The sequence below is a fragment of the Schistocerca serialis genome, chromosome 2 (genome assembly GCF_023864345.2).
Source record: "Schistocerca serialis cubense isolate TAMUIC-IGC-003099 chromosome 2, iqSchSeri2.2, whole genome shotgun sequence".
NCBI lineage: Eukaryota > Metazoa > Arthropoda > Insecta > Orthoptera > Acrididae > Schistocerca > Schistocerca serialis.
The window spans coordinates 640,097,056-640,123,444 of NC_064639.1; the positions used below are offsets into that span (position 1 = coordinate 640,097,056).

The window sequence follows — 26,389 nt, forward strand, 5'->3', positions numbered from 1 at the left end:
AAATAGGGGTAATGCAGGAGTAGGTTTAATAATGAATAGGAAAATAGGAATGCGGGTAAGCTACTACAAACAGCATAGTGAACGCATTATTTTGGCCAAGATAGATACGAAGCCCACACCTACTACAGTAGTACAAGTTTATATGCCAACTAGCTCTGCAGATGACGAAGAAATTGAAGAAATGTATGATGAAATAAAAGAAATTATTCAGATTGTGAAGGGAGACGAAAATTTAATAGTCATGGGTGACTGGAATTCGAGTGTAGGAAAAGGGAGAGAAGGAAACATAGTAGGTGAATATGGATTGGGGGACAGAAATGAAAGAGGAAGCCGCCTGGTAGAATTTTGCACAGAGCACAACATAATCATAACTAACACTTGGTTTAAGAATCATGAAAGAAGGTTGTATACATGGAAGAACCCTGGAGATACTAAAAGGTATCAGATAGATTATATAATGGTAAGACAGAGATTTAGGAACCAGGTTTTAAATTGTAAGACATTTCCAGGGGCAGATGTGGACTCTGACCACAATCTATTGGTTATGACCTGTAGATTAAAACTGAAGAAACTGCAAAAAGGTGGGAATTTAAGGAGATGGGACCTGGATAAACTAAAAGAACCAGAGGTTGTACAGAGATTCAGGGAGAGCATAAGGGAGCAATTGACAGGAATGGGGGAAATAAATACAGTAGAAGAAGAATGGGTAGCTTTGAGGGATGAAGTAGTGAAGGCAGCAGAGGATCAAGTAGGTAAAAAGACGAGGGCTAGTAGAAATCCTTGGGTAACAGAAGAAATATTGAATTTAATTGATGAAAGGAGAAAATATAAAAATGCAGTAAATGAAACAGGCAAAAAGGAATACAAACGTCTCAAAAATGAGATTGACAGGAAGTGCAAAATGGCTAAGCAGGGATGGCTAGAGGACAAATGTAAGGATGTAGAGGCCTATCTCACTAGGGGTAAGATAGATACCGCCTACAGGAAAATTAAAGAGACTTTTGGAGATAAGAGAATGACTTGTATGAATATCAAGAGCTCAGATGGAAACCCAGTTCTAAGCAAAGAAGGGAAAGCAGAAAGGTGGAAGGAGTATATAGAGGGTCTATACAAGGGCGATGTACTTGAGGACAATATTATGGAAATGGAAGAGGATGTAGATGAAGATGAAATGGGAGATATGATACTGCGTGAAGAGTTTGACAGAGCACTGAAAGACCTGAGTCGAAACAAGGCCCCCGGAGTAGACAATATTCCATTGGAACTACTGACGGCCGTGGGAGAGCCAGTCCTGACAAAACTCTACCATCTGGTGAGCAAGATGTATGAAACAGGCGAAATACCCTCAGACTTCAAGAAGAATATAATAATTCCAATCCCAAAGAAAGCAGGTGTTGACAGATGTGAAAATTACCGAACTATCAGCTTAATAAGTCACAGCTGCAAAATACTAACACGATTTCTTTACAGACGAATGGAAAAACTGGTAGAAGCCAACCTCGGGGAAGATCAGTTTGGATTCCGTAGAAACACTGGAACACGTGAGGCAATACTGACCTTACGACTTATCTTAGAAGAAAGATTAAGGAAAGGCAAACCTACGTTTCTAGCATTTGTAGACTTACAGAAAGCTTTTGACAACGTTGACTGGAATACTCTCTTTCAAATTCTAAAGGTGGCAGGGGTAAAATACAGGGAGCGAAAGGCTATTTACAATTTGTACAGAAAGCAGATGGCAGTTATAAGAGTCGAGGGACATGAAAGGGAAGCAGTGGTTGGGAAGGGAGTAAGACAGGGTTGTAGCCTCTCCCCGATGTTGTTCAATCTGTATATTGAGCAAGCAGTAAAGGAAACAAAAGAAAAATTCGGAGTAGGTATTAAAATTCATGGAGAAGAAATAAAATCTTTGAGGTTCGCCGATGACATTGTAATTCTGTCAGAGACAGCAAAGGACTTGGAAGAGCAGTTGAATGGAATGGACAGTGTCTTGAAAGGAGGATATAAGATGAACATCAACAAAAGCAAAACAAGGATAATGGAATGTAGTCTAATTAAGTCGGGTGATGCTGAGGGAATTAGATTAGGAAATGAGGCACTTAAAGTAGTAAAGGTGTTTTGCTATTTGGGGAGCAAAATAACTGATGATGGTCGAAGTAGAGAGGACATAAAATGTAGGCTGGCAATGGCAAGGAAAGCGTTTCTGAAGAAGAGAAATTTGTTAACATCCAGTATTGATTTAAGCGTCAGGAAGTCATTTCTGAAAGTATTCGTATGGAGTGTAGCCATGTATGGAAGTGAAACATGGACGATAAATAGTTTGGACAAGAAGAGAATAGAAGCTTTCGAAATGTGGTGCTACAGAAGAATGCTGAAGATTAGATGGGTAGATCACATAACTAATGAGGAAGTATTGAATAGGATTGGGGAGAAGAGAAGTTTGTGGCACAACTTGACCAGAAGAAGGGATCGGTTGGTAGGACATGTTCTGAGGCATCAAGGGATCACCAATTTAGTATTGGAGGGCAGCGTGGAGGGTAAAAATCGTAGAGGGAGACCAAGAGATGAATACACTAAGCAGATTCAGAAGGATGTAGGTTGCAGTAGGTACTGGGAGATGAAAAAGCTTGCACAGGATAGAGTAGCATGGAGAGCTGCATCAAACCAGTCTCAGGACTGAAGACCACAACAACAACAACAACATGGTGTGGAAATTGGCAATTGACTCTGAATAAAGAAAAGTGTGAAGTAATTCACATGAGTACTAGAAGAAATTCACTAAATTTCGATTACGCAATAAGTCACACAAATCTGAAGGCTGTAAATTCAACTAAATACTTAAGGACTACAATTACAAATAACCTAAATTGGAACGATCAGCTAGATAATGTTGTGGGTAGAGCAAACCTAAGACTGCGATTCATTGGCGGAACACTTAGGAGGTGCAACAGGTCTACTAAAGAGACTGCTTACACCACGCTTGTCCGATTTAATCTGGAGTGTTGCTGAGCGGTGTGGTATCCGCATTGGATGGGACTGACGGATGACATCGATAAAGTACAAAGAAGCGCAGCTCGTTTCATATTAGCAGGAAATAGGAGAGATAGTGCCACAGACATGGTACGTGAATTAGAGCGGCAATCATTAAAACAAAGACGTTTTTCATTGCGAGGAGATCTTTTCATCAAATTTCAATCACCAGTTTTCTCCTCCGATTGCGAAAACATTCTGTTGGCACCCACCTAAATAGAGAGAAACGATCATCACGATAAAATAAGAGATATCAGGGCTCGCACAGAAAAATTTAAGTGCTCGTTTTTACCGCGCGACGTGCGAGAGTGGAACGGTAGAGAGACAGCTTGAAGAAAATTCATTGAACACTCTGCCAAGCATTCTATCGTAAACAGCAGAGTAATCATGTAGATGTAGGTATAGATGTAGATGTAGAAGAAGTGAACTGATTGGTACAGATATGTGGTACTATCGACATTGTGGAGGAAGTGGACAGGATTTGGTGGTTTATGCATGTCAAGAGAGTAAAGGACGTATCGGAGTTTCTTAGGGCATATCTGCGGTAATACAGAAGATAATAGTGACGAAAGGTTAATGGTTAGATAGAAAGGAACTCAGAATGAGATTTTCACTCTGCAGCGGAGTGTGCGCTGATAGGAGTGCTAGTTCTGCAAGGTTCGCAGGAGAGCTTCTGTAAAGTTTGGAAGGTAGGAGACGAGGTACTGGTAGAAGTAAAGCTGTGAGTACCGGGCGTCAGTCGTGCTTCGGTAGCTCAGTTGGTAGAGCACTTGCCCGCGAAAGGCAAAGGTCCCGAGTTCGAGTCTCGGTCGGACACACAGTTTTAATCTGCCAGGAAGTTTCAGAAAGGAACTCATTCGGCGGGCATAGTTAATTGAAAGTTCATACGTCTGGAGTTTGAGGAGGTGGCCGAAGTGCCATACCTTGGTTTAGCCTTATTGTAGGTCAAGGGATACCGAAATGACGGATTAAGGACTTTTACACTTATGGTGCAAAAGATGGATTAGTTACAAAAGCTTGTAATCGGTAGAGAAATTGAAATGTAAGCTACAGTGATTATAGATAGGAATAGGTACCGGTTTAGGTGCAGATGGATGCGTTGAGAGAGGATGGATTCAAAGACCTTGCTGATGTTGCGGTGAAGGCACACGTGAAACCACTTTCGGGATGAGAATGGTGCCGAATATTGACGGAAATGCATTGGAGGGCATTAAGAGGTATCTGAAGCAGAACAGGAGATCCTAAAATGTCTGCTGCAGGTACTACCATAAAACAGTCAAATAAAAGTAGTAACCAATTGCTTGCCAGCCTTCAAATGTATATACTACTCGTATTTCACTGAGTAAGCAGACTAGCATGGAGGATATAAATGTTACAGCATGGGCAGGCGCTTTACAAGATGGTTCAAATGGTTCAAATGGCGCTAAGCACTATGGGACTTAACATCTGAGGTCATCAGTCACCTAGACTTAGAACTACTTAAATCTAACTAACGACAACACACACATCCATGCCCGAGGCAGGATTGGAACCTGCGACCGTAGGGGTCGCGCGGTTCCAGACTGAAGCGCCTAGGACCGCATTACAAGAAAACGCATGTCTGAACACAGTCACAAGATTTTCCCACACGCAGATGCTCATCAGTTTCAATTATGGCTGCACAAATCCAATACGTAATACTCCAAAGCACTCTCTTGACAGCGACAATGGATGAGCTGTAACGTAACGTACAGAGCACTCAGGAGCGATTCGTGCCGGGAACTCCTACTTAGTCGTCCAAGAAATCGTTCGTCTCACATCAAGGCAGTAGCGCTGCTAGCTGCGCAATGCTGTCCAGCCGTATTTCCATCCACCAATTGCCACCCCGGTGTCCTACCGTAAATAGGAAGCGGCCGACTCTCCCACCACGTAAGCACGGCTTGTGCTATGTACACACTTACCGCCTCGCTCCTGGTGTCCACAGGGTGACGGCACAAAATGTATTGTGTTAGATAGAGCAGCAATCAGTCTTGGAATTAAGTTGCTTTAATATGACATTAATAGTCACAACGCAGATCAGATTTCGACCTGTGTCAGGTCATTATCAATGTAGTGCGGAATTGTAGCAGTTCTTCGTGCTCAAGTGAATGCTTACACAGTTCAACCATTATTGTATTTGTAGCAAAGACATCAAGTACCACTGATCGTTGACAGAATCAAATCGAGCCGCAAAGCAGCTCAAAGGGTATGCATAAATAATGGTTTGCTGGCAAGCGGTGGTTAGTGTGGAGTACGATGTCCCATTGCCACACCATGGCAAACGTTTAGGGAGTGTCGAGGAGTGGGAAGAGTTTAAACAATGGTGTCGGGTTGATTAGAAACATAGTATCCTGGTTTGGGGGAATAGATGACTTGAGTGTTTAGGTGGAATATAGACTGGGCTGCAAGGGAAGTTTCTTAGAGGGTGCGTGGCCTTTGGAAGACGCGAATACTTTGTAAAACAGTGGTTACGAATCTTTGTCTTTGGCGATGGGATGTGGGTGAAGGGAATTTTTAAGTTAGAGGGTTTTATTAATATGATGAAAAGCTATAGTTAACACTAGTTTTGTGGCTGGTGCTTGGCTTTGCACTTGGGGAAATAGGTTTGATAGGTCAGTAGTAGCACAAACAGAGTCCTGGTGCATTTTGTTTGAGTGGGTTGTACATACTCATGGGTAAGTATACATTAAGATCCAACTGATCACCCTCTCCTCCACTTAACCTATTGTTCAGTTAAGTGGTTTATGAACCCCTGGAGGTTATGACCTGAAAATAATCCAACCTTCTGGGAAACCCCCATCGCTCCCACTACCATCCTTCTCCCCTACCACTCTCAGAAAAAGGGCAATTTTTCTGTCACCCACATCCAGTTCAGTTCTGAGCACCCCCCTCCCCCCAGCCCTGGCATCCTCTCACCTCCCTAACTTACTCCCTCCCCCCACCACACCACACAACCTGGAAATTGCTAGGAAAAAGACAGTCCGTGCTGGAGAGGGAGAGGAAGGATTCAAGACACAAAATTCAAAATGATGTCAACAAAAAACTCAGTTTGCATTCCCTTTATTTAATCAGTTAGAGACAGTTCACATCTGTAGCCCCTGTCCCAACTTCCCATTATGTAATAACTACAAGCACTGAGGAATGGAATGAATTGCGGTATACTAACCGCCATTTTGGGTCTTTGGATGTGTGTCTGTTATCCTGGCTCCACTGGGCACCTGTCTGAGGCCAAGCACACCCATTTGCGCACCATGGAGGTCAAAACCCATCATGCGTCCTGATTACAGATCATAATATTAAATACCATGGACCACAGACTGGAAATTGGCGTGCTTTGATATTCGATACTGGAGAAACCACCTCTGCTCTCTCTCAAGTGGCTACTTTCTTTGTAACACCTGTGCCTCAAACCTGTAAACCAATGGGAAGTGTCTACCTGCCCAAGGGGCCTTAATTTGTTCTCGTGACCCCCCCAAACAAAGAATTAGGTGGCGACAATCTTTTGATCAGGGAATTCCAGACTCGCTTCCTGTTTCTGTGAACACATACATGAACCAACATGTCCAAACACACTTTCCTCCTCAGAATACTCTATTCCTATTGGCTAAGAAAGGAGAGCTGGCATAATTGCGATATAAAAAATTGTGCAGAAGAGTCCATTTATACTACCCAATAAAATTAATTGTTTATCAATTTACAATAGTCAAATAGATCAATTACAACACTCACCATCGCCTTACAATGATTCTTATTCAGACTAAAACATATTTTCAACGTTTGAGAATCAGACACACACATATATCTTGCAAACCAAATAGATTTCCATCACAAATAGATTATAGCATTGAATATGCCTGAGGTTTTCTTTCCACCTATGTTTGAGAACACAAGCACCATCCTCTACCGCAATGTTTACACCTTGCAGTAAACATATCTCGTGTAAAGAACCCTCTGATCACTCACTCTCGCGATCACAAACTGCAGGAGGGCAGGAAAGAGCGGCCACGCCAGGTACAGTGGTAGTTGCGTGGCCATCTCCAGGTGTCCACACTCTGGCCATACCAGACGCTCAGAGGCTAGAGAGACTGTCACCGTGAGTGCCAAGTGGGCAACTGATCAAGTTGCAATAATCGTCCAGTGCACTCATTTGCCGTATTGAATCTTTTCACGCAACACACACATCCATTTCTGTCGCCGCTCAACTAGCGTAATAGCTGTAGCTGCGGCCAAGAGACAAGTCGGAGCATTCTTTGTACCTGCCAGTTGTGCACGGCTAAGCCGCGGCTTCCGGTCGGCAAAAGCTTCCTGCCCACTCCTGCTGCTGGCCGTAGCACACTGCGAGAGAAGGAGGTGTAGCTTGAACATACAGTTATAATTCCACCCCCGACATAGTTCCCTAGTTTAAAAAATCCACTTTGCCCGATCTCAGACATGGATGCTGTCTTCCATGCAGCTCGAATTTCTCATGCAAATTGGTGATTCCTCCCTTTCATAAAAGTTATTTTCGAAGACAGAAGGAATTGTAGCATACACATGTCCTGACATCGCTAAATTATAGTTACTCTCAGCTAGTAAAAAACTGTAAATCTGTTACGTGCTGCTTCACCGGGCTGTAATATTAAACTCATTTTTGACACGTGACAGAGTGCTAAGAGCATGCTCTACTTTTGTCACAAGATGCCTCTTCACTCTCGAACTCTCTTAAAGTAGCAATTTCGTGAGGGGCAGCTTCCCTCCATCCCACAGACACTTAGCACACAAAATAGCGCAGTTGAGCTAGGAGTTTACAACTGGATTGCTAGTACATCCAAATTTATATTGTATGACCGGAAAATCACGTGACCAGAAGTACCGCCCTCTTTCACCTTTAAAGTATAAAAAGAGGCTCGGCAGCCACAACCATCAGTCTTCTGTGGTAATTGAAGATGTCAATATGCATTCCTCCAAAGCACTTAACATGCCTCAGCTATTGTGGAGGAGAATGAGATCAACTGACTAACGCTTTGGTTTATGATTGCTATTGGAGCACCTGGACAGCTTGTTTCTGACACTGGTAACATAAATTACGCTGAAAATGGTACGCACCTTGGCAAGAAGAAGTTAAATATGCTTCCTACTATTACGGCACTGTTTTGTGATTGTACTCTGGTAGTTAAAGTCTGTGATCAAGTGGACTTAGAGGAGCAGTTGGAGAAGGGACGTACAGTAATGTTAAAGAAGGAAACGTGTCGTTCATTTAATTGTAATCTCGGTAGTAATTTCTCTAAATTTGTGCCGCAAGACATTGTGTAAATTCTAAGCTACAGTTTCCCTAACATGGAAACAGCAATGTTACAGCAAGAGGAATTTTAGGTAAAAACGGAAAGGAAGCAATTGCAACCATGTCGAATAGATATAAAAATACTATAGCTATGCCATATAAAGTGGAATTACCTAAATTTAAAATTGAATATTGCCGCAGCTACTTGTAGACGACCATTAAATTTTGGATTTGGACCTAAGGCAAGATTTCGCTCCGATTTTTAATAAAATCGAGATATGCGACTACTTAATATCAAACCACGACTTCTGCATGGAGGAGACAGCCAGGAAACCCGCAAGTGATTGTGAATAACGATAAGACAGTTGGAATAGGCTATTTTTATGTGACCTCCAACAGTAAAGATTCGTAAGAAATTTATATCTTAAATCACAAACCAGGTGTGAACAAGTTACCAGTAACGCCTTATAGATTTTATAAAGTGTCAAACCAAGCGACTTCAAGAAACTTTTACGTCCTTCTTGGCTAAACAGCATGGTATTATTAGACTGGAGGCTACAACATACAACTACAAAATGTATCGCTTGTTTGACCCTGTAGAAAACTGTATAAGTGTTTTAAACTCTAGCAAATAGTGTTCACAAAGTGTTCCACAGTTTTCTGTGTCAATCAAATCCATGTCGTGTTAGCTGACTAATAACTTACAGAACAGCTGCTGTGTAGTGTTTAATAACGTTCTACAGTTTGTCTACTAGGGTAATAAGAATACCCAAAGACTGACGGGTCTGCAAGTATGTCTCCCAGATTCTCAAGACCGAGAAAAGCTCACAAGTTATTCTCTGTCTGTATACAATTTTAGTTAGAGATTCACCAACTGCGGCATAATCGCGTGTACAAACAGTGATTCAATACTGTAAAATGCTTTTTTATTCCATTCTCTGATCACAAATGAATTCTTTAGACTATGACCGGTTGCAGTCTGTAATGACCATCTTCAGATCAAAAATATATAAATATATACATCTAGTGAGCAGTGTGTCTTTTAACATAAAACAGCAATGTGTATCACAACATACTGTCATACACCAGGGAAATGTACATATAAAATATGGTACAACGTAACTTTTTTACACCATGTCCTAGAGGGATACGGCCATAATGGCATCGTCGAAACATATAAATATAATTTAAAATATGATGTAGAATAGGCCACATCGTCCACATAGTGATTATTGCCAACTAGCCACTGAGATACAGTAGCATCCAGAAACCTGTTTGCCTAAACCCTCCCTATAATGTCGCTACTGTGGGCTTGCTTATATGTAGTCATCATTTACGCAAAAACAAAATCTGATAAAAGCACATTAGATAAAATTCATGGAGCAGACTTATTATGATTAATGACTATCATAGAAACCAATTGTGACACATTAAAAGATGAATGCAGTTACCCATGTAAAATTATTAAAAGAAAATATATGAAGGGTATAGGTCGACCCTTTTTTTATGGTGAATTTACGGTCAACAATTAATATAGCGTAATACATTGCCTGTGGCAACCTATAAATTGCAAACAGGTTTCTGGATGCTACTGTATCTCAGTAGCTAGTTGGCAATAATCGCTATGTGGACGATGTGGCCTATGCTACACCATATTTTAAACAAAAAAAATTATATTTATATGTTTTTACGATGCCATTATGGCCGTATCACTTTAGGACATGGTGTAAAAAAGGTACGCTATACCATATTTTATCTGTATATTTCCCTGGTGTATGACGGTATGTTGTGATACATGTTGCTGTTTTATGTTAAAAGACACACTGCTCACTAGATGTATATATTTGTATATTTTTGATCTGAAGATGGTCATTAAAGACTGAAACCGGTCATCGTCTAAACAATTCATTTGTGATCAGAGACTGGAATAAAAGAGCATTTTACAGTATTGGATCACTGTTTGTCTGGGGTACGACAGAGTCAAAAGGCTGTGTAAAGTGAAGCAGAAAATTAGTACCGAGGTAATGAATATTAGATTCAATAAGCAGTGTCTTGCAGCAGGTGTCACACCGAATTATGCGAAAGTGAACATTAAACAACGGTCAGCCCCCGCCTTGGTAATCAAAGCCAAAAGTGAGAAGAAATGGATTAGGGCCCAATTACGTGAATCGTGCAAACATAAAGACTTGCTAAGTAAAGAGGCTTTCGATTTACATTTGAAACTAAGTAACGAACTGTCTAGCACTCAGTTTCAGTTTGTTTGGCCAGAAATTTCTAACAGAATAAGGAGTAATGTTGAAAGAATAGAAAAGAGGCATAACAAAAAGTTAGGCGTATTGCTAAAGCGTCAGAAAGCTAATGTTTCAAAAAGTAAGAATGGCGTGGGACAACATCACTTTTATGGTAGAGTAGCTAACCTGAAAAATATCTAATTGAATGAGGATTAAAATTATCTGCTGAATAAAGGTTTACAACACAATATAACTCCTAATCATAATAATCGAACCATTACAAGAGTCATAGTCGAAACTAAAATGGCGTGTGAAGCAGCTAAGATGACGAAACTAAAAGTTGCGGACACAGCCGTTAAAGTTAATAAAGCTTTATCTAGTCAGTGTAAATCTCCTAATGCCGGCAATCATGAGAGTCGCATCTTAAAAAACCTTAATACTAAGTTAAAAATAGAGAAGGCAATGGTCATTCGCGCAGATAAGGGTAATACAGCGGTCATTATATGTGAAGAGGACTATATTAAGAAAACGGAGGAATTCTTCTCTGAAAATGAGATAATAGAAGTTCACAAAGACCCGAGACAGAAGTTCCAAATACACTCCTGGAAATTGAAATAAGAACACCGTGAATTCATTGTCCCAGGAAGGGGAAACTTTATTGACACATTCCTGGGGTCAGATACGTCACATGATCACACTGACAGAACCACAGGCACATAGACACAGGCAACAGAGCATGCACAATGTCGGCACTAGTACAGTGTATATCCACCTTTCGCAGCAATGCAGGCTGCTATTCTCCCATGGAGACGATCGTAGAGATGCTTGATGTAGTCCTGTGGAACGGCTTGCCATGCCATTTCCACCTGGCGCCTCAGTTGGACCAGCGTTCGTGCTGGACGTGCAGACCGCGTGAGACGACGCTTCATCCAGTCCCAAACATGCTCAATGGGGGACAGATCCGGAGATCTTGCTGGCCAGGGTAGTTGACTTACACCTTCTAGAGCACGCTGGGTGGCACGGGATACATGCGGACGTGCATTGTCCTGTTGGAACAGCAAGTTCCCTTGCCGGTCTAGGAATGGTAGAACGATGGGTTCGATGACGGTTTGGATGTACCGTGCACTATTCAGTGTCCCCTCGACGATCACCAGTGGTGTACGGCCAGTGTAGGAGATCGCTCCCCACACCATGATGCCGGGTGTTGGCCCTGTGTGCCTCGGTCGAATGCAGTCCTGATTGTGGCGCTCACCTGCACGGCGCCACGCATACGACCATCATTGGCACCAAGGCAGAAGCGACTCTCATCGCTGAAGACGACACGTCTCCATTCGTCCCTCCATTCACGCCTGTCGCGACACCACTGGAGGCGGGCTGCACGATGTTGGGGCGTGAGCGGAAGACGGCCTAACGGTGTGCGGGACCGTAGCCCAGCTTCATGGAGACGGTTGCGAATGGTCCTCGCCGATACCCCAGGAGCAACAGTGTCCCTAATTTGCTGGGAAGTGGCGGTGCGGTCCCCTACGGCACTGCGTAGGATCCTACGGTCTTGGCGTGCATCCGTGCGTCGCTGCGGTCCGGTCCCAGGTCGACGGGCACGTGCACCTTCCGCCGACCACTGGCGACAACATCGATGTACTGTGGAGACCTCACGCCCCACGTGTTGAGCAATTCGGTGGTACATCCACCCGGCCTCCCTCATGCCCACTATACGCCCTCGCTCAAAGTCCGTCAACTGCACATACGGTTCACGTCCACGCTGTCGCGGCATGCTACCAGTGTTAAAGACTGCGATGGAGTTTCGTATGCCACGGCAAACTGGCTGACACTGACGGCGGCGGTGCACAAATGCTGCGCACCTAGCGCCATTCGACGGCCAACACCGCGGTTCCTGGTGTGTCCGCTGTGCCGTTCGTGTGATCGTTGCTTGTACAGCCCTCTCGCAGTGTCCGGAGCAAGTATGGTGGGTCTGACACACCGGTGTCAATGTGTTCTTTTTTCCATTTCCAGGAGTGTAGATCTACGGAAAAAGATAGACAGCTCCCAATTTCTGATTAACGATTATGAAAAGAAATCGCTAAAAATGATGAATCCTAAGCTCCCCCAACTGAGATCGCACGTTAAGATACATAAGAAAGGAAACCCAGTCCGTCCAATTGTTAACAATTTGTCATCGCCATGTTGTAAACTAAATAAGTTTCTTAACAACAAACTTAAAGCGGTGTACACTTTCTCTACCAATTTCGGGGTGAAAAACAGTTCTGACCTTGCTAATGCGATTAAGGACATACATATTCCAAATAATGCAACATTACTTCCCTAGATCTAAGAAACCTCTACAGTAGTGTCCCCATAAAGGAAACTATTCAGATTGTTAAACGTAATCAGCGAACTCGTAACAAGATTAGTACTGCAGAATACACGGAATTAATGGAACTTTTAGAATCAACAAAAAGATGGCCTTGGGATGGGTAACAGTTTGGCTGGTACGTTAGCAGACATTTTCATGGACGACTTAGAATGTAAGTTCTTTGCTAAGTTTCCACGACTGAAAGACAAGACCATATATTATAAACGTTATGGCGATGACATTTTGTTACTGTTAGAGGGGGACGAGAATGAAGTTATCGCATTTGCTCCAGCCATAGGCAACATGCACCAAGAAATAGCGTTTACTACAGAAATAGAAGACGCGGGCTCAATTAACTATTTAGATCTTACGATTAAGAAGATTGATAACAGACATAAATTTTCGATTTCCAGAAAACCTGCATGTACAGATATTATTATTGGAGCCAGTTCATGCCATCCGCCTCGATATAAAAGGGCTTTTTTCACCACTATGATCCACCGACTTTTTAGATTAGCATTGGCCGACAGTGAAATGCGCCAAGAACTTAGCATATTAAAGCAAATTGCAGTAGACAACGGTTTTTAAGCTTAAGATGTTATGCGTCCATACAATACGATAAAAAAAAGAAAGTAAATAATAGGTCGACCCACAATCATCTAGAAAAAAGGAAGAATAAAGAACACCTAAAAACTATTCCAATGAAATTTTACGGAAAAATGTCCCAACAAATAGTAAAGTGTTTGAATAAATGTAAGGTTAGATGTGGTTTTCAAGTTAACAACACTCTGAAACTCCGTTTAAAACGCAGCAAAGACTCTGATAAATTTGACGGTTCTGGGGTTTATAAAATCATTTGTAGTAGTTGTGACAAATTTTACATCGGTCAAACTGGTCACTCTTTTAGAATTAGATTCAGGGAGCCTTTGCAAGCACATAACAAAACTACATTAGGAATGCATTTAGCAGAAACCGCCCACACTGTAGACAATATCGAGAGTTGTATGCGTATTTCACACAGGGCAGAGAAGGGTCGGGCTCTTGACTTGTTGGAGTAGTTAGAAATTCACAACGCCTACTTTGCTTTGTTTGACAATATACTATAATAAGCAAATAATGCCTCGCGTATTTATACCCAGCCTTACTTGATGAGTTATGTTGAAAACAGTAGGCATTTCCCTTACTTCCACACAGTAGTAGCTCTAATCCTGTAACTGATTATATCCTACCTACTCATGCAATATATAGCCAAACTATATAATTTTATTTATTGAATGCTTATATGTCGTTTAAGACATGTCACGATGTATGTAAAAGCCCTCTGTTGGTGAAGTTCTTACGATTGGTGCACACCTACATAAGATCCTAGCGGCCGACCCAACAGAGAGCGCCGTTCATTGATCTGTCTCTTTTTCAGCTGTCATATAGACATTTTATCTTTCATAAGCAATTTATAGGTTGCCATAGGCAATGCATTACGCTATATTAACTGTTGACCGTAAATTCCCCATAAAAAAGGGTCGGTCCTACACTCTTCGTATGTTGTTTTTTAATATTTTTACATGGGTAACTGCATTCATCTTTAAATGTATCACAATTAGTTTCTATGATAGTCATTAATTTTAGTAAGTCTGCTACATACATTATATCTAATGTGTTTTTATAACATCATGTTTTTGCGTAAATCATGGCTACATATGTAAGCAAGCCCACAGAAGCGACATCTAGGGAGGGTTTAGGCAAACAGGTTTCTGGATAATACTGTACCTCAGTAGCTAGTTAGCAATAATCAATATGTGGACGATGTGGCCTATTCTACAACATATTTTAAAACTATGTGACGATGATATCTTGTGATACATATTGTTGTTTTATGTTAAAAGACACACTGCTCACTAGATGTACATATTTGTATATATATGAGATCTGAAGATGGTCATTACAGACTGTAATCGGTCATCGTCTAAATAACCTGGAATAAAAATGCATACGTAGAGGCTCTTACCACATACATCTCCGGTGATACCTCGAAATGAGTACCACCCTTCGATTCGTGCCTGACACTAATCGAAGTGTTATGGTTGTACGTGGCAGCAAGCCAGCAAACGTTCAGCCAAGCCGCAGCAGCAGCAGCACCAAAAGCGGTCGCAGCTTTCCAGCAAGCAAGCCAGCAGCAACGGTCCAGCAAGCAGCAGTGGTCCAGCCAGCAGGAGCAGTCCAGCCTGCAACCTGCAGCAGCATTCAGGACAGCCAGTAGCATTCCAGCCAGCCAGCCCGCAGAAGCAGTGGTCCAGCCAGCAGCAGCGGTCCAGCCAGCAGTAGCGATACAGCCAGCACAAGCGGTCCAGTCAGCAGCAGCGAACCAGCCAGCAGCAGCGGTGCAGCCAGCAGCAGGATCCAGCCAGCAGCGGCGGTCCAACCAGGAGCAGTGGTCCAGCCAGCAGCAGCAATCCAGCCACTAGCAGCGATCCAGGAAGCAGCAGTGATCCGGCCAGCAGCAGGCGTCCAGCCAGCAGCAGCATCCAGCCAGCAGCAGAGGTCCAGCAAGCAGCAGCAAACCAACCAGCAGCAGTGGTCCAACCAGCAGCAGCGGTCCAGCCAGCAGCAGCGGTCCAGCCAGCAGCAGCGATTCAGCCAGCAGGAGTGATCCAGCCAGCAGCAGCGATCCAGCCAGGAGCCATGGTCCAGCCAACAGCAGCAATCCAGCCAGCGGCGCCAGTCCGGCCAGCAGCAGCGCTGCAGCCAGCAGCAGCGATCCCACCAGCAGCAGCGGTCGAGCCAGCAGCAGCAATCCAGCCAGCAAGAGTGGTCCAGCCAGCAGCAGCGAACCAGCCAGCAGCAGCGTTCCAGCCAGCAGCAGCAGTTGGGCCGACAGCAGAGGTCCAGCCAGCAGCAGTGATCCAGCCAGCAGCAGCGATCCAGCGAGCAACAGCGGTCCAGTCAGCTGCAGTGATACAGCAAGCAGCAGTGGTCCAGCCAGCAGGAGAAACATCAGCAGCAGCAGCAGTGGTAGCAGTCGCAGAGGTCCAGCCAGCCAGCCAGCAGCAGTGGTCCAGCCAGCAGCTGCGGTCCAGCCAGCAGGACCAGTCTAGCCACCAGTAGCGGTCCAGTCAGCAGATGCGGTCCAGCCAGCAGCAGCTGTCCAGCCAGCAACAGCGATCCAGCCAGCAGCAGCGATTCAGCCAGAAGCAGCGGTCCAGCCAGCAGCAGCGGTCCAGCCAGCAGCAGCGGCCCAGCCAGCCAGCAGCAGCAATCCAGCCAGCAGCAGCGGTCCAGCCAGCAGCAGCAAACCAGCCTGCAGCAGCTATCTATTTAGCACCAGCGGTCCAGCCAGCAGCAGCTGTCCGGCCAGCAGCAGAGATCCAGCCAGCAGCAGCGAACCAGCCAGCAATAGCGGTACAGCCAGCAGAAGCGATCCAGCCAGCAGCAGCGGTCCAGCGAGCACCAGCGACCCAGCCAGCAGCAGTGGTCCAGCCAGCAGCAGCAACAGCAGCAGCAGCGGTAGCACTCGTAGAGTTCCAGCCAGCCATCCAGCAGCAGTGATCCAGCCAGCAGTGGCGGTCCAGCCAGCAGCAGCGGTACAGACTGCAGCAGCGATCCAGCCAGCAGCAGCAGTCCAGCCAGCAGCAGCAGACCAGCCAGCAGCAGCAGTCCATCCAGCAGCAGTGGTCCAGCTAACAGAAGTGGTACAGCCAGAAGCAGCGATCCAGCCAGCAGCAGTGATCCATTCAGCGGCAGTAGTCCATCCGGCAGAAGCCATACAGCCAGCAGCAGCAATCAAGCCAGCAGCAGTTGTCCAGCCAGATGCAGCGCTCCACCCAGAAGCAGCGATCCCACCAGCAGCAGCAGTCCAGCCAGCATCAGCGATCCAGCCAGAAGCAGCTGTCCATCCGGCAGCGGCAATCCAGCCAGCAGGAGCATTCCAGCCAGCAGCAGCAAAACAGCCAGCAGCAGCGGTCCATTTAGCAGCAGCGGTCCAGCCAGCAGCAGCAGTCCAGCCAGCAGCAGCGACCCAGCCAGCAGCAGCGTTCCAGTCAGAAGCAGTGGTCCAGCCAGCATTAGCGATCCAGCTAGCAGCAGTGGTCCACCCAGCAGCAGAAACAGCAGCAGCAGCAGCAGTCGCAGAGGCCAGCCAGCCAGCCAGCCAGCCAGCAGCAGTGGTCCAGCCAACAGCAGCAATTCAGCCAGCAGCAGCGTTCCAGCCAGCAGCAGCAAACCAGGCAGCAGCAGCGGTCCATTTAGCAGCAGCGGTCCAGCCAGAAGCAGCGATCCAGCCAGCAGCAGCGATCCATTCAGCGGCAGTAGTCCATCCAGCAGAAGCGATCCAACCAGCATCAGTTGTCCAGCCAGCAGCAGCGATCCAGCCAGCAGCAGCGATCCAGCCAGCAATAGCAGTACAGCCAGCAGCAGCGAACCAGCCAACAGCAGCGATCCAAACAGCAGCAGTGGCCCAGCCAGCAGCAGCAGTCCAGCCAGCAGCAGCAATCCAGCCAGCATCAGCGATCCAGCCAGCAACAGAAACAGCAGCAACAGCAGCAGCAGCAGCAGCAGCAGCAGCAGCAGTGGTAGCAGTCGCAGAGGTCCAGCCAGCCAGCCCGCTGTAGTGATCCAGCCAGCAGCGGCAGTCCAGCCAGCTGCAGCGATCCATCCAGCAACAGCGGTCCAGCCAGCAGCAGCGGTCCAGCCAGCAGCAGTGAACCAGCCAGCAGCAGCAATCCAGCATGGAGCAGCAGCCCAGCCAGTAGCAGCAGTCCAGCCAGCAGCAGCGATCCAGCCAGCAGCAGCGATCCAGCCAGCGGCAGCGATCCAGGCTGCAGCAGCGATCCATCCTGGAGCAGTGGTCCAGCCAGCAGCAGCTATCCAGCCAGCAGCAGTGGTCCAGACAGCAGTAGCAACAGCAGCAGCAGCCGTAGTGGTCGCAGATATCCAAACAGACAGCCAGCAGCAGTGGTGCAGCCAGCAGCAGCGATCCCACCAGCAGCAGCGGTCGAGCCAGCAGCAGCAATCCAGCCAGCAGGAGTGGTCCAGCCAGCAGCAGCGAACCAGCCAGCAGCAGCGTTCCAGCCAGCAGCAGCAGTTGGGCCTACAGCAGAGGTCCAGCCAGCAGCAGCGATCCAGCGAGCAACAGCGGTCCAGTCAACTGCAGTGATACAGCAAGCAGCAGTGGTCCAGCCAGCAGCAGAAACATCAGCAGCAGCAGCAGTGGTAGCAGTCGCAGAGGTCCAGCCAGCCAGCCAGCAGCAGTGGTCCAGCCAGCAGCTGCGGTCCAGCCAGCAGGAGCAGTCTAGCCACCAGTAGCGGTCCAGCCAGCAGCAGCAAACCAGCCTGCAGCAGCTGTCTATTTAGCACCAGCGGTCCAGCCAGCAGCAGCCGTCCGGCCAGCAGCAGAGATCCAGCCACAGCAGCGATCCAGCCAGCAATAGCGGTACAGCCAGCAGAAGCGATCCAGCCAGCAGCAGCGGTCCAGCGAGCACCAGCGACCCAGCCAGCAGCAGTGGTCCAGCCAGCAGCAGCAACAGCAGCAGCAGCGTTAGCAATCGTAGAGTTCCAGCCAGCCATCCAGCAGCAGTGATCCTGCCAGCAGTGGCGGTCCAGCCAGCAGCAGCGGTACAGACTGCAGCAGCGATCCAGCCAGCAGCAGCAGTCCAGCCAGCAGCAGCAGACCAGCCAGCAGCAGCAGTCCATCCAGCAGCAGTGGTCTAGCCAACAGAAGTGGTACAGCCAGAAGCAGCGATCCAGCCAGCAGCAGCGATCCATTCAGCGGCAGTAGTCCATCCACCAGAAGCGATCCAACCAGCATCAGTTGTCCAGCCAGCAGCAGCGATACAGCCAGCAGCAGCAATCAAGCCAGCAGCAGTGGTCCAGCCACCTGCAGCGCTCCAGCCAGAAGCAGCGATCCCACCACCAGCAGCAGTCCAGCCAGCATCAGCGATCCAGCCAGCAGCAGCTGTCCATCCGGCAGCGGCAATCCAGCCAGCAGGAGCATTCCAGCCAGCAGCAGCAAAACAGCCAGCAGCAGCGGTCCATTTAGCAGCAGCGGTCCAGCTAGCAGCAGCAGTCCAGCCAGCAGCAGCGACCCAGCCAGCAGCAGCGTTCCAGTCAGAAGCAGTGGTCCAGCCAGCATTAGCGATCCAGCCAGCAGCAGTGGTCCACCCAGCAGCAGAAACAGCAGCAGCAGCAGCAGTCGCAGAGGCCAGCCAGCCAGCCAGCCAGCCAGCAGCAGTGGTCCAGCCAGCAGCAGCCATTCAGCCAGCAGCAGCGGTCCAGCCAGCAGCAGCAAACCAGGCAGCAGCAGCGGTCCATTTAGCAGCAGCTGTCCAGCCAGAAGCAGCGATCCAGCCAGCAGCAGCGATCCATTCAGCGGCAGTAGTCCATCCAGCAGAAGCGATCCAACCAGCATCAGTTGTCCAGCCAGCAGCAGCGATCCAGCCAGCAGCAGCGATCCAGCCAGCAATAGCAGTACAGCCAGCAGCAGCCAACCAGCCAACAGCAGCGACCCAAACAGCAGCAGTGGCCCAGCCAGTAGCAGCGGTCCAGCCAGCAGCAGCAATCCAGCCAGCATCAGCGATCCAGCCAGCAACAGAAACAGCAGCAACAGCAGCAGCAGCAGCAGCAGCAGCAGTGGTAGCAGTCGCAGAGGTCCAGCCAGCCAGCCAGCTGTAGTGATCCAGCCAGCAGCGGCAGTCCAGCCAGCAGCAGCAGACCAGCCAGCAGCAGCAGTCCATCCAGCAGCAGTGGTCCGGCTAACAGATGTGGTACAGCCAGAAGCAGCGATCCAGCCAGCAGCAGCGATCCATTCAGCGGCAGTAGTCCATCCGGCAGAAGCCATACAGCCAGCAGCAGCAATCAAGCCAGCAGCAGTTGTCCAGCCAGATGGTGCGCTCCACCCAGAAGCAGCGATCCCACCAGCAGCAGCAGTCCAGCCAGCATCAGCGATCCAGCCAGAAGCAGCTGTCCATCCGGCAGCGGCAATCCAGCCAGCAGGAGCATTCCAGCCAGCAGCAGCAAAACAGCCAGCAGCAGCGGTCCATTTAGCAGCAGCGGTCCAGCCAGCAGCAGCAGTCCAGCCAGAAGCAGCGACCCAGCCAGCAGCAGCGTTCCAGTCAGAAGCAGTGGTCCAGCCAGCATTAGCGATCCAGCTAGCAGCAGTGGTCCACCCAGCAGCAGAAACAGCAGCAGCAGCAGCAGTCGCAGAGGCCAGCCAGCCAGCCAGCCAGCCAGCAGCAGTGGTCCAGCCAGCAGCAGCCATTCAGCCAGCAGCAGCGGTCCAGCCAGCAGCAGCAAACCAGGCAGCAGCAGCGGTCCATTTAGCAGCAGCTGTCCAGCCAGAAGCAGCGATCCAGCCAGCAGCAGCGATCCATTCAGCGGCAGTAGTCCATCCAGCAGAAGCGATCCAACCAGCATCAGTTGTCCAGCCAGCTGCAGCGATCCATCCAGCAACAGCGGTCCAGCCAGCAGCAGCGGTCCAGCCAGCAGCAGTGAACCAGCCAGCAGCGGCAATCCAGCATGGAGCAGCAGCCCAGCCAGTAGCAGCAGTCCAGCCAGCAGCAGCGATCCAGCAGTGATCCAGCCAGTGGCAGTGATCCAGCCAGCAGCAGCGATCCATCCTGCAGCAGTGGTCCAGCCAGCAGCAGCTATCCAGCCAGCAGCAGTGGTCCAGCCAACAGTAGCAACAGCAGCAGCAGCCGTAGTGGTCGCAGATATCCAGACAGACAGCCAGCAGCAGTGGTGCAGCCAGCAGCAGCGATCCAGCCAGCGGCAGCGGTCCAGCTAGTAGCAGCAATCCAGCCAGCGGCAGCAGTCCAGCTAGCAGCAGCGCCGCAGCCAACAGCATCGATCCCACCAGCAGCAGCGGTCCAGCCAGCAGCAGCGATCCACCCATCAACAGCAGTCCAGTCAGCTGCAGCGATACAGCAGGCTGGACTGGTCCAGCTAGCAGCAGCAGCAGCAGTGGTAGCGGTCGCAGAGGTTCAGCCGGCCAGCAAGCAGCAGTGCTCCAGCCAGCAGTGGCAGTCCAGCCAGAAGCAGCAGTCCAGCCAGCAGTAGCACTCCAGCTGGCAGGAGCAGTCCAGACAGTAGCAGCCATACAGCCAGCAGCAGCGGTCCAGCCAGCAGCAGCGAACCAGCCAGTAGGAGCAGTCCAGCCAGCAGCAGCGATCCAGCCAGCAGCAGTGATCCAGCCAGCGACAGTGGTCCATCCAGCTGCAGCAATCCAACTAGCACCAGTTGTCCAGCCAGCAGCAGCGATCCAGCCAGCAGGAGTGGTCCAGCCAGCAGCAGCGGTCCAGCCAGCAGCAGTGGTCCAGCCAGCCAGCAGATTCTAGCCAGCCAACAGTGGTCCAGCCAGCAGCAGCGGTCCAGCCATCATCAGCCGCCCAGCCAGCAGCAGCAACAGCAGCAGCAGCAGTGGTAGCGATCACAGCGGTCCAGTCAGCCAGGCGGCAGCAGTGATCCATCCAGCAGTGGCGGTGCAGCCAGCAGCAGCGGTCCAGCCAGCAGCAGCGAACCAGCCAGCAGCAGCGAACCAGCCAGCAGCAGCGGTCCAGCCAGCAGTAGCGGTTCAGCCAGCAGCAGTGGTCCAGCCAGCAGCAGCGAACCGGCCAGCAGCAGCAGTCCAGCCAGCGGTAGCGGTTCAGCGAGCAGCAGCGGTCCAGCCAGCAGCAGCGATCCAGCCTGCAGCAGCGATCCAGCCAGTGTTAGCGGCCCAGCCAGCAGCAGCGATCTAGCCAACAGCAGTGGTCCAGCCAGCAGCAGCGATCCAGCCAGCAGCAGTGGTCCAGCTAGCAGCAGCGATCCAGCCAGCAGCAGTGGTACAGCCAGTGGCAGCAATCCAGCCAGCAGCAGTGGTCCAGCCAGCAGCAGCGCTGCAGCCAGCAGCAGCGATCCCACAAGCAGCAGCGGTCCAGCCACCAGCAGCGATCCAGCCAGCAGGAGCCGTCTAGCCAACAGCAGCGAACCAGTCAGCTGCAAAGTTCCAGCCAGCAGCAGCGGTCCAGCCAGCTGCAGCGATCCAGCCAGTAGCAGTGGTCCAGTCAGCAGCAGCGATCCAGCTAGCAGCAGTGGTCCAGACAGCAGCAGCTACAGCAGCAGCAGCAGCACCACCAGTAGCAGCAGTAGCAGTCGTAGAGGTCCAACCAGCTATCCAGCAGCAGTGATCTAGCCAGCAGTGGCAGTCCAGCCAGCAGCAGCGGTCCAGCTAGCAGCAGCCATCCAGCCTTCAGCAGCGATCCAGCCTGTGGCAGCGGTCCAGCCAGCAGCAGCAATACAGCCAGCAGCAGTGGTCCAGCCAGCAGAAGTGATCCAGCCAGCGGCAGCGGTCCAGCCAGTAGCAGCGATCCAGCCAGCAGCAGTGGTACAGCCAGTGGCAGCGATCCAGCCAGCAGCAGTGGTCCTGCCAGCAGCAGCGCTGCAGCCAGCAGCAGCGATCCCACAAGCAGCAGCGATCCAGCCAGCAGCAGCGATCTAGCCTGCAGGAGCAGTCCAGCCAACAGCAGCGGTGCAGCGAGCAGCAGCATTCCAGCCAGCAGCAACGGTCCAGCCAGCAGCAGTGATCCAGCCGGCGACAGCAATCCAGCTAGCAGCAGTGGTTCAGCCAGCAGCAGCAACAGCAGTAGCAGCAGCAGCAGCAACAGCATCAGCAGTTGCGGTCACAGAGGTCCAGCCAGCCAGCCAACAGCAGTGATCCAGCCAGCAGCGGTGGTTCAGCCAGCAGCAGCGGTCCAGCCAGCAGCAGCGGTCAAGCCAGCAGCAGCGATCCAGCCAGCAACAGCGATCCAGCCAGCAGCAGCAGTCCAGCCAGAAGCAGTGAACCAGCCAGCAGCGGTGGTCCAGCCAGCAGCAGCAGTCCAGCCAGCAACAGCGGTCAAGCCAGCAGCAGCGATCCAGCCAGCAACAGCGATCCAGCCAGCAGCAGCAGTCCAGCCAGAAGCAGTGAACCAGCCAGCAGCGGTGGTCCAGCCAGCAGCAGCGGTCCAGCCAGCAGCAGCAGTCCAGCCAGCAACAGCGATCCAGCATGCAGCAGCGATCCAGCCAGCGGCAGCGGTCCAGGCAGCTGCAGCAATCCAGCCAGCAGCAGGATGATTACATTGTTTTTAAATGTTGTGGACTCAGTGTTGTGCACATAGCAACAGAACAACAGTTTGCAGAGTTTAAAACTGAAGAAGTGAAAACATTTAATGGTAATTCGTTTGCCAAACTTGTAACGCTATAATTCTGTATGGAAATTCCTCAAGAATGTTTAGCTGATGGTATGTCAGCATGTCCCTAGGCTGACGTGGAGTGTTTTAATAACTTCGTTGTGCAGGAAATAAGAGATCAAATTAAAATTCTCATGTGCTCCCAGGTAGTATAATTTCAACAGCGGACAGAACTAATTGTTAAATCCATAAAGCAGATAGTTTAAGATTAGGAGGCAACCCGGGGGATATTTGTAGACAGTCATTGAGTAGCGATGAATTGTAGGTGTAATGCTTCTGAATTTCTTTGTGCAGTCCACTTATACTTTGCATGGTAGTGACTTTCCTCCTGCACGTTAATGTGCTATTTCTCTCATTGTGATAGCTATCTACCTTGTCAGTGAAGCGTGGAGGGCTAGAGGACTATAAATTCTTCTATTGGAACAGTGCAGTGGATTTCGAGAGAATTAGCATGGGTCTGCAGCTTGGCGGGGGACATCTCCTACTAGTCGAAATCAAGTGGGTTCAAATGATACATATCGAAGACAGAAAGATTCGTGAGAATGTGGCAGGTAAGCGATACTCTGACTAAAGGGGTGTTGAGAAGTGAACTCTATACGCTGCTTCTAAGTGTTGTGCGCAAACATATTACAATCCCTCACATGCGTCTGACGAAGTGACTGCTATGATAACACTAGGGGCTAACACGAAGATTTTTGCCGAGATACAATCAGTAGCAGAAGCTCCATCTTTTCTCGATAAATAAGAGACAACTTCCGTGTGTTTTATGTGCCTATGAATAAATGGAGTAACATCTTAATAGGTAGTCGAAATTTATACCATCACAGACATGCTTACTTCGCAAGCTATCTTACGGTGTGTGGCGTAGAGCGAGGGAATAAAGACTGTCTGTACACCTCTCTATGAGTGCTAATTTCTCATAACTTATCTTCGTGGTCCTTACTTAAAATGTATGCTGATCGCACCGGAATTCTAAATGACTTACCTGCACTAGCTTGACAAGGCAACTGACAGACAGCACGTGATTAGCACTGGATACGTTCAGCTCGTTTAAGAGGATAACCGCCAATTGTGTTATCGGAGGACATGACTACCTAGCCTACAGAGAGCCCCTAGAGACGTCACAGAAGCGTCTGTAAAGGTTACCTGACGAGTAAAATGCGACTGCAGGAAAAAAATTAGTCATCATGCAAAGGCACTCTCATGACCAATTTAATTAATTATTCAGTTAATTTGATATTAATGACATGCTGCCAAGTGGGTGGAAGCCAGGCGTGACAGCACCACAGATACGATTTGCGTGCTGGAGCAGTAATCAGGCGTTTTTTCATTGCGACGAGATCTTGACACGAAATTTAAGTCTTGTACCTACATAGGGACAATGACCATCGTAATAAATTCTGCTATATTAACGAATTTGCTAACTGATATGTGGTATTAAGCTGTGCTGCTACCTCAAGAGTCTTCGTATGTGACAAGGCATCCGGGTACCTTAAGAGAAATCGAAATTGAGGAGGCAACCTGTAACAGACGAAGAGTATGCTCTTAGCACTCCATCATGATCCAAAAATGAGTTTAATATTCCTGTCTGGTGATGCAGGACATAACAGATACACAGATTATTTTACCTGGTGAGAGAATAGTTAGAGGAAATGTAGCCTATGCCGTACTATCACACAAGGTATTCACAACAGGTAATGATACTTTAGCAAGGTGAAGCTTGTATGCTCCGATTTCTTCTGTCTTCAAAAGTGACCCGCATAAAAGGGAGGAACCTACAATTCACATGATAAATTCAAGGTGTATGGACGACAACTTCAGCCGACTGGTAGCCACACTCTGCCTCGCACAACTGGTGGGTACAAGGAACGCTTCAACATGTCAGCTCTTGCCCGCAGATGCGGGGACAAGTACCGACAGTGGTGCTCACGGCACCTTCTGTATGGCTGAATAGTGAAGTAACTCGTATCCTGGTTCAGTGCCAACAGAGTCAGAAGACTAACTATGGTGAGTGCTTGCATTGTATGATCATTCCTCCCATGTCAGTTGGGCGATTGACTCCTTGGCGGTCATAGTGACAGTCTTCATGGCGTCTGAGCACCTGGGATGGCTGCTATGAGGATATCTCGAGATGGCCACAGTCTGCTGGCGTGACCAACGTGACCGTTGTTCTCTGCACTCTACAGGTAGCGGAAAGCATATGCTTTGAGATAACAAGTGTATGCTATGAGAAGGTTACTTTTGCCAAATATGTTTAGTGTAGGTTGGAAATATTGTGGTGGAGGAGGGTGCTTATGTCCTCAAACGTATATTTAGCACTATGATCTTTTTGTGATGGAAATTTGATTCCTTGATTTTCAAAACGCGTATATGTGTGATTCTCAAACAATGAAAATATGTTTTATTAAGAAGAAGAATCATAAGGTGGCGGTGAGTGTTTCAAGCGATCTATTTGCCTCTTGTAAATTGTTAAACAATTAACTTGATAGGGTAGTGCAAATGGAGTTGCAGCCACTTGAGAGAGAGCAGAGGTAGTTTCCCAGGTTTCAAATATTAAAGGACGCTGACTTCCTGTCTTTGGTCGGTGGTATTTAGTACTGTGGTCTGTAATTATCACATTGGGCAATTTTTTACCACCATTGCATGCACATGCACGTGCTTGGTATTTTGCCCAGCGCCTCATGGCGCTCTAACAGCACACACACGCGCATGAGACAGAAAATGGCGGATGATATGCCACATTTCATTCTATTCCTTGGTGCTTACAGCTATTACATCATGGGAAGTGGTTGAGGGGGCTTCAGAGGTGAGCTCTACCCAAGTTGCGGAGCCTGTTTCTGGCAAACTGGTTAAATAAAGAGTTTGCAGTTTGAACTGAACAACATATTATTGACATTGATTTGAATTTTGTATCATCAGATCCTGCCTGTCAGGCACAGACAGCACTCTTTTCCTGTCAATTTACAGATGGGGGGTGGTAGGGAGGGGAGGGAACGACTAAGGGATTTTACAGGAGGGGGAAATAGGCTCAGAAATGAACCTGGGTGGGGTCACAAAAACTGTCCCTTTTTCCAGAGAGGTAGGGGAGAAGAAGGAGGTGGGTTTCTCAGAAGGTCAAAGTATCCCCAAGGGGTCATAAACCGACCTCTGGGTGTTGCAAGCCACTTAGCAGAACAATAGGTTAAGGTAAGGGGTAGGGTGTAATTTACTGCAGAATATCTGCTTGCCCCTGGATATAAGCAGCCTGCACAAATAAGATGTACCAGAACTCTCTTTACCCCAATTTTTAGGTCTGGTCACAGTTGCT

General features: G+C 48.5%; 1 protein-coding gene across 1 annotated transcript in view; it reads left to right on the plus strand.

Moving 5' to 3' along the window:
- Nucleotides 1-22,966, plus strand: part of LOC126456298 (uncharacterized) — a 39,308-nt gene extending 16,342 nt beyond the window's left edge. The window contains exons 2-12 of the mRNA XM_050092050.1: nucleotides 15,011-15,264; nucleotides 15,385-15,954; nucleotides 16,015-16,387; nucleotides 16,525-17,285; nucleotides 17,327-17,451; nucleotides 17,545-18,180; nucleotides 18,471-20,412; nucleotides 20,587-20,781; nucleotides 20,853-21,295; nucleotides 21,350-21,917; nucleotides 22,025-22,966. Coding sequence (XP_049948007.1) covers nucleotides 15,011-15,264; nucleotides 15,385-15,954; nucleotides 16,015-16,387; nucleotides 16,525-17,285; nucleotides 17,327-17,451; nucleotides 17,545-18,180; nucleotides 18,471-20,412; nucleotides 20,587-20,781; nucleotides 20,853-21,295; nucleotides 21,350-21,917; nucleotides 22,025-22,966 — 6,809 coding nt within the window. The remainder of the gene's footprint in view (nucleotides 1-15,010; nucleotides 15,265-15,384; nucleotides 15,955-16,014; nucleotides 16,388-16,524; nucleotides 17,286-17,326; nucleotides 17,452-17,544; nucleotides 18,181-18,470; nucleotides 20,413-20,586; nucleotides 20,782-20,852; nucleotides 21,296-21,349; nucleotides 21,918-22,024) is intronic.
- Nucleotides 22,967-26,389: the final 3,423 nt, after the last annotated feature.